The 7,164-nt window shown below is 38.5% G+C and overlaps 1 protein-coding gene across 1 annotated transcript; it reads left to right on the plus strand.

Moving 5' to 3' along the window:
• The first annotated feature begins 781 nt into the window (after window positions 1-781).
• LOC128099285 (protein SGT1 homolog) lies at window positions 782-1,832 on the plus strand. Its single transcript, XM_052721105.1, is given in 1 exon segment — window positions 782-1,832. A coding segment is annotated over 1 exon segment (1,014 nt). The 3' UTR covers window positions 1,796-1,832.
• Window positions 1,833-7,164: the final 5,332 nt, after the last annotated feature.

Raw genomic sequence — 7,164 nt, forward strand, 5'->3', positions numbered from 1 at the left:
ATATCTGTCTTCCTGGACTCTCAAACAACTCACAAATCTTGGGTAATTTATGTACAATCTATGTGCTTGAATTGCATCTGGCATACAGTTTGCCATCCAAATACTATGTCTTTTTTTCTTCTCCCACTATGAACTTGAGGCCTTCTTAATTATAGCAAAATAGAAGGAAACAGCTGCTCCTTGCCCCTCTGTTGTAAAAGAAAATATACATCTGCACGATTTTAATGTCAAAACTTATTTCAGTTTAGAGCCTGACATTTAAATGTTGCATTATGCTTTGCTATGCTGTGCTTTCGATTAAAGCATCCCATGTAGGGGTCTATATTCTGCTGCTTGCTTATTGAGATGCTTCAAGTTCTAAACAACAACAAGCCCATGCTGTAGATAAAACTCATTAAAAACCAATTGCTCTCAATGCTTGGTGTCAGGGAGAATAATTCAGAGACAGTAGGACAGACATAGTGAAAGTTGTGTTCCACATTTTTTTTTCCAGAACTGTTTATATACTAAAAATGAAGTAAAGGCAATGAAGCCACAAGCTGGGAGCACACTAAGTCTTGTTCAACGTTAAGTGTCATTGTATTTAGTTCCTGCCTTGTCTTCTAGTAGGAAGTGATTCTTCATTCAAGAAGGAGTGTGATCAGATGCACTGTCTCAAAGCTCAGCAAAGAGCCTTAATAACTAGCTAGAGGTTTCTTCAGAAGGTTCCCCCACTGGGTGGCGGCAGAGCTGGTAACCAACGTAGAAAAAGCTGGGGCCGAAGCTACAGTGGCTCTTAGGGATGGCAGCAGGTGCAGCAGGACCTGCAAGATCTCAGTGGTTTTTCCAGAACTTCTCAGATGCTCTGATAGACGAGGACCCCCAGGTGGCATTAGAGGAGTTGACTAAGGCTTTGGCACAGAATCCAGATGATGAGCAGTATTGCTATCAGAGAGCTTATTGTCACATTCTTCTTGGGAAATATCGTGATGGTATTGCTGAGGTACAGAAGTCTCTTGAACTCAATCCAAATAATCCTACTGCTTTCCTGAGGAAAGGGATGTGTGAATACCATAAAAAAGACTATGCTTCTGCTTTAGACACTTTTGCAAAAGGACAGAAATTAGATAGTGTAGATGCAAACTTTGCAATCTGAATTAAAAGGTGCCAGGAGACTCAGAATAGATCAGAATCTGAAGTGTCTCCCTCTCAGAGAATGCAGTCAAAACTCAAGTCTGACTGGTATCAAATGGAATCTCAAGTAATCATTACACTTATGGTCAAGAATATTCAGAAGAATGATGCAAATGTGGAATTTTCAGAAAAAGAGTTGTCTGCTTTGGTGAAATTCTCTTCTGGTGAAGATTACAATTTGAGGCTGAGGTTGCTTCACCCTGTAGTACCGGAGCAGAGCACATTTAAAGTACTTTCAACAAATATGGAAATCAAAATGAAAAAGCCAGAGGCTATGAGATGGGAAAAGCTAGAGGGGCAAGGAGATGAGACAACACAAAAACAGTTCACAGCAGATGTGAAGAACATGTATCCATCATCATCTCATTATACCAGGAACTGGAATAAGCTGGTTGGTGAGATCAAAGAGGAAGAGAAGAATGAGAAGCTGGAGGGTGATGCAGCTTTAAACAAGTCATTTCAGCAGATCCACTACTCAGATGGTTCCAATGAAGTGAAACAGGCCATGAACAAATCATTTATGGAGTCTGGTAGTACAGTCTTGAGTACCAACTGGTCTGATGTAGGTAAAAGAAAAGTTGAAATCAACCATCCTGGTGATATGGAATGGAAACAGTACTAAATAAATCAATTTGCTATCACAGAAAAAAAAACTAGCTAGAGAGAGAAGAACCTCAGAATAGAATCTCCAAGTTGAATTTCTCTCTCCAAGTGACAAAAAAGATCATCAATTTGGAGTATCACTTGACAGATATCAACCACATTTGTTATGGACCTGATGTCACATGAATTGGAAGCACAGGTTAATATAAAGTACTAAATACTGTATTATGGGGCTGTTATCTCTATGTATAAAGACATATCTCATCAAACACTTATGTTTCTTCTGTGTAAAACATCCATAGTTTTTCTATTTAGGTACAGCTAGCCCATAACAAAGTGCGTGGGTGGGAGAAATTGCTGGACTAGATTGTGGAGATAATATTATGTCAGGGTAAATAGTTTAACGAAGTGAATATGAACTGACAGAATGGTGCTTCAGCCAGAGCTGCTTAATGCCAAGTCTGATGATGTGAGTTTGATTTCTAGGAACCACATGTTGAAAAGAGAGACCCATGTAAGTTGTGTAAATCATTCTCAACACTGTCTTAGTTTAGGTTTCTACTGCTATGAAGAGACACCATGACCATGGCAACTCTTATAAAGGCAAACATTTAATTGGGGATGGCTTACAGTTCAGAGGTTTAGTCTATTATCATCATAGCATGGTGGTCTATAGGAAAACATGGTGCTGGAGAAGTAGCTGAGAGTCCTATGGATTGTGACACTGCACAAAGCTTAAGCAAAAGAGACCTCAAAGTCCACCCTCACAATGACACATTTCCTCCAACAAGGCCATACATACTGCAACAAAGCCACATCTCCTAATAGTGCCACTCCATATGGGGGCCAATTACATTCAAACTACCACATTTCACTCCCTGACCCCCATAAGTTTTTAACAATATCATAACATAAAATGCATTTAGTCCAACTTCAAAAGTCCTCATAGTCTATCACAGTCTCAATAACATTTAAAAGTCCAAAGTTTAAAGTCTGTTCTGAAATTCATGTAATCACTTAACTGTAATCGCTTATAAAATCAAAATCAAGATACAGATCACATGCTTCCAACATACAATGGTACAGGCTATACATTTCTCCTCCAAAATGTAGGGAAGGGAGCATAGTGAGGAAATACTGGACAAAAGCAGGACTGAAAACCAGTTGGTCAAACTCCAAACTCTGCATCTTCATGTCTGATGTCAAAGAGCTCTTCAGATTTCCAAACCCATTCAGCTCTGTTGACTGCAACACACTTCTTTCTCTTGGACTATTTTCACTCCCTGTTAGCAGTTCTCCTCTACAGGTATCCCACAACTCTGGCATCTTTAACATCTTGGTGTCGCCCAGGCAACCCAGGCTTCAACTTTAGAGCTTCACAAAATAGCCTCTCTGTGCCTTCATTCAGGGACACCCATAACACATGACTGGCCTCAGCAGTTTTACTCAGGAACAGAAACAAATTCCATAACTTGTTACTTTTATCATTAACTCTAAAGCTGGTACGACTTGGCCAAAACTGCCAAGTTCTGCTGCTTGTTGGTGCTGGAACATAGCCCCATCATTCTATTATATCTTCACCAGCTTCTTGTCTTTCACTGCCTAAGCTTGCCTGTCCTGAAACTTGCTCTGTAGATCAGTCTGGCCTCAAATTCAGGGACCTACCAGCCTCTGCCTTCTCAATACTGGGATTAAATGAATGCAACATCACACCAGTAAGCTTTTCTATAGTTCCTTTTCACAAGTTGGAAACTTAGCTGTTTGGAATCTTGCCCAGGTCACCACTCTATTCTGTTCATTAATCTGTTTAATCTCCTTGAACACAGGACTTAGCTCTATTCCACTTCCCAGTGCTCCTTTTCTCCGCACAATTTACATTTTGTAATTTATCCTTCTCAGCTTGCTACTTTTCATTATACATCTTCATTGTGCTATGGTATATACATACCCCTTCACATATACAAATAAATAGACAGACACACAGTCAGACAGATAAATGTAGTAGATAAAATACAACGGATGACAGGGTAGAGAATAGAAGATGCTTGCAAACCACATTTTTGGTAAGTGGTTAGTTTCCAAATATATAAAAGAATCACAATAAACTCAGTAACAAGAAAACAGTTGATAAGATGAAAACAGTGGTCCTTGGACCACAATAGACATTACTCAAAAATAAGAAGAGAAAGAGAAGGAAGAAATAGAATATCAAAGAAAGTCTGAACAAATTGTTCAACATTACTAGTTGCTCGAAAATGATCACAATGGGATGTCAGCTCATATCCCATGATTACCATATAAATGATTAAAAATAACCAGTATATGTGCAAATGTGGAGTGAAAAAGGCCCGTGTTCACTCTCTTAGTCACTGCTCTATTGCTGTGAAGGTATACCACAGCCAAAGCAACTCTTATAAAATGAAGCACTTAATTGAGACTTTGGCTAAAATTTCAGAGAGACAGTCCATTTTTTATCATGGTGGGAAGCATGGCAGTTTGCATTATGGCATGGTGCTGATGCAGTAGCTGAGAGCTATGTCCTTCTCCATAGGAAGCAGGCAGAGAGGGTTCGAAACCTCAAAACCCACCCCACACTGGCATCCCTTCTCCAACAAGTACACATCTACTCCAATAATGCAATCCCTCCTAATTCTTCCAAGCAGTTCATCAAATGGGACCAAATATGCAAATATATGAGTCTATGGGACACATTCTCAGTCAAGCCATCATACTCACTGTATATAGGAACACAAGTTAGAATTTTCATCAAAGAAAACAGCATGGAGAGGCCTCAAAAGATTTACAATTTAACTATCACATGATGCCATAGTCCTAATCTCATTTAACAACTGGAGAACTGGAGTCAAGGTACTGAAGAGGTCTCCAAGGGCTTGTGCTTCTTGTGGTATCAGTCACATCAGTGAAGAGGTAGAATCAACCAAAGTGATCACCAGCAGATTAATATTTAGACAGAACATGGTGCATGGAATTCTACTCAGCCTAAAACTGAAGGAAATTGTGTCACTTGCAGTGACATGGATAAGTTTGCAGGGCATTATTCTAAGTGAAGTAAACTAGGTACAAACTGACAAAAGCTATTTGATCTCACTTATGTAAACATCTAGAAATTTGTACTCATAGAATTTAAAAGTGGATAAAAAAGCACATGCTCCCATGCCCAGTGACCTGAGTTCAATCCCTGAGACCAATATAGAAAGAGATCTTTTAAGTTTTCCTTGACTTCCATGACTGTACCCCATGTATAAACATATACACATACATGCTGCACTAAACAAACAAACAAACAAATAAAATTTGAATGGAAACTACCCAGGAGCTAGTGGATGGAGATGGGAAATTGTTGGATGAAAGATATAACATTTCAGTTATTCAGGAAAAATATGGTTTTAAGATCAATTGAATAGCAGGATAATCATGGTCAGTATATTCTGTATTTCAGAATAAGTAAATTTCATAGGTTTCAACAGCAAACAATAACTGAGATGATAGGTACATTCATCATCTTGATTCAGCCATTCCATGTTTCACGCATAAATCAAACTACCATGTTGTACCCCATAAATACATCATTATTTATTCATTGAAACAGTACTAGCAATAAAAACGATGAGAGAATTGTTAAAATATGGAGTAGGAAAATTCCAGACATGATTAATTTTCTGACATCAGTCAAAATATCTGTAATTTAGAGGCAGATTATCCCAAGCAACCATGAAACCAAACTTGTCAGAGAAACCTGGGTCAGTATAATTGAAAGCACTGAGACTTCAATTTCCCCACAGCAGAGACAGTTCTCCATTCCTCTGGATCCCAAAAGAAGAATGATGAAGATTCCCAAAGCTTGGGCTGTAGCCAACATCCATCAATCAATACCTAATATGTCATTCTCCCTGCTCTGCCTTATATCCAATAGTCAAATCAATTTTCCTTTCACAGATTTTCTGCACTTGCCTGATGACTTCTCAACCCAGGCCCCTTTTTTCAACTTTAGTTTTCTCTATAGCCTTATTTACACTATGATAGAATGCATAGTTTTGTTCTGGAGCTCTTCGTTGGTTGTGGTTACTGTTCATCTTACCCATCTCGAACATTAAAGTCTGAGAGCTGGGATCTTTCTGAGCACAGCTTTTAGACTAGCACCTAGCCAATTCCAGCCTCCTTCCAACTACTTTAGCCCATTAATTAGTTCTTCTCTAAGCCATTATGTTCTCCATCTGAATGAGTATAGTTGTCCATAACTGGTCTTCATTCTATGTTGTTGTCTTTTCCAAATCTAGTCTTCCCTAGGAGCTGGGGAGTACTGCTGAGATAAGTGTACTCCTGTTACCTTTCTGCTAAACTCCCTCCCACCAATTCTACCTGACTAGCAAGTGAAGGACACAGCCTGACAGGAGCCTGTGCCACCTGCTCTACTTCTCTCAGTGAGGGCACATCACTCTTCCTCTTTCCTATCCTTCACCAGTGATTTGGCCAAATAGTTCAGAACATCACGAGCTCAGGAGATTAGATTCACATAAAAGTGCTTCATCCAAGGTATCCACATGAACTCATTTTTTTCACTTCCCTTGTTTTAATAATTTGCTTAGATTTAATTAAACTAATTAATGTTTCCTTTGGAATGGCATACAGTGTACATATTTATGAGGAACAATGTGATGTTTAATTGATTCATGTATATACTGATGAACTCAAGGTAATGTGCAAATCCATTATCTTCAACATTATTTATTTATTACACCATTTTTGTGAGTTCTTATCATGATCATGTCAATGAGGTGTTCCCTATACAATATGAATTCTGCAGTTTTCAGTAATTATAAATTTTCTTACTTCATTTTTCTCCATAGCATATCACTATTACAACTTGTAATTAATTTATATTTTGTTTGTTGCTTTTTATTTGAGGATAGATTTTGTTCAGTTCTATGAAGACAGACTTGGCTATTCTTTCAATTTCCATGTCTCTCTAACATCTTCCCTACATGATAGTAGTCTGCCAATAAAAATTTCTTGAATGAACTGAATCACCAGTGTACATGTTGTCTTAATAAAAAATGTAAATGTCCTGTTGGGTTAGGAAATCTCAGCCTGAAAAACTGATACTGAATCTAGAAAACAATCACAACAAAGTGCTAACTTGAAAACAGGAAAACTGCAGGCATGTGCACATCTACAATCCCAGCTCATAGGAATAGGAGGCAGGGACTCTGGAGTTCAAGGACATACTTGGCAACATAGGGAGTGTGAGGCCAGGTTGATACCACAAGCTCATGCATGTTTCAAAAACTAGCAATAAAAAACCACAGATGAGCATTTCAGTAAGATAAAACCTATGCAGAAAATATTATACCAGCGCAATGGCTGCTA

The sequence above is a fragment of the Peromyscus californicus genome, unplaced genomic scaffold, assembly GCF_007827085.1.
Source record: "Peromyscus californicus insignis strain IS unplaced genomic scaffold, ASM782708v3 Scaffold_6__1_contigs__length_162567912, whole genome shotgun sequence".
In the NCBI taxonomy this organism is placed as follows: Eukaryota; Metazoa; Chordata; class Mammalia; order Rodentia; family Cricetidae; genus Peromyscus; species Peromyscus californicus.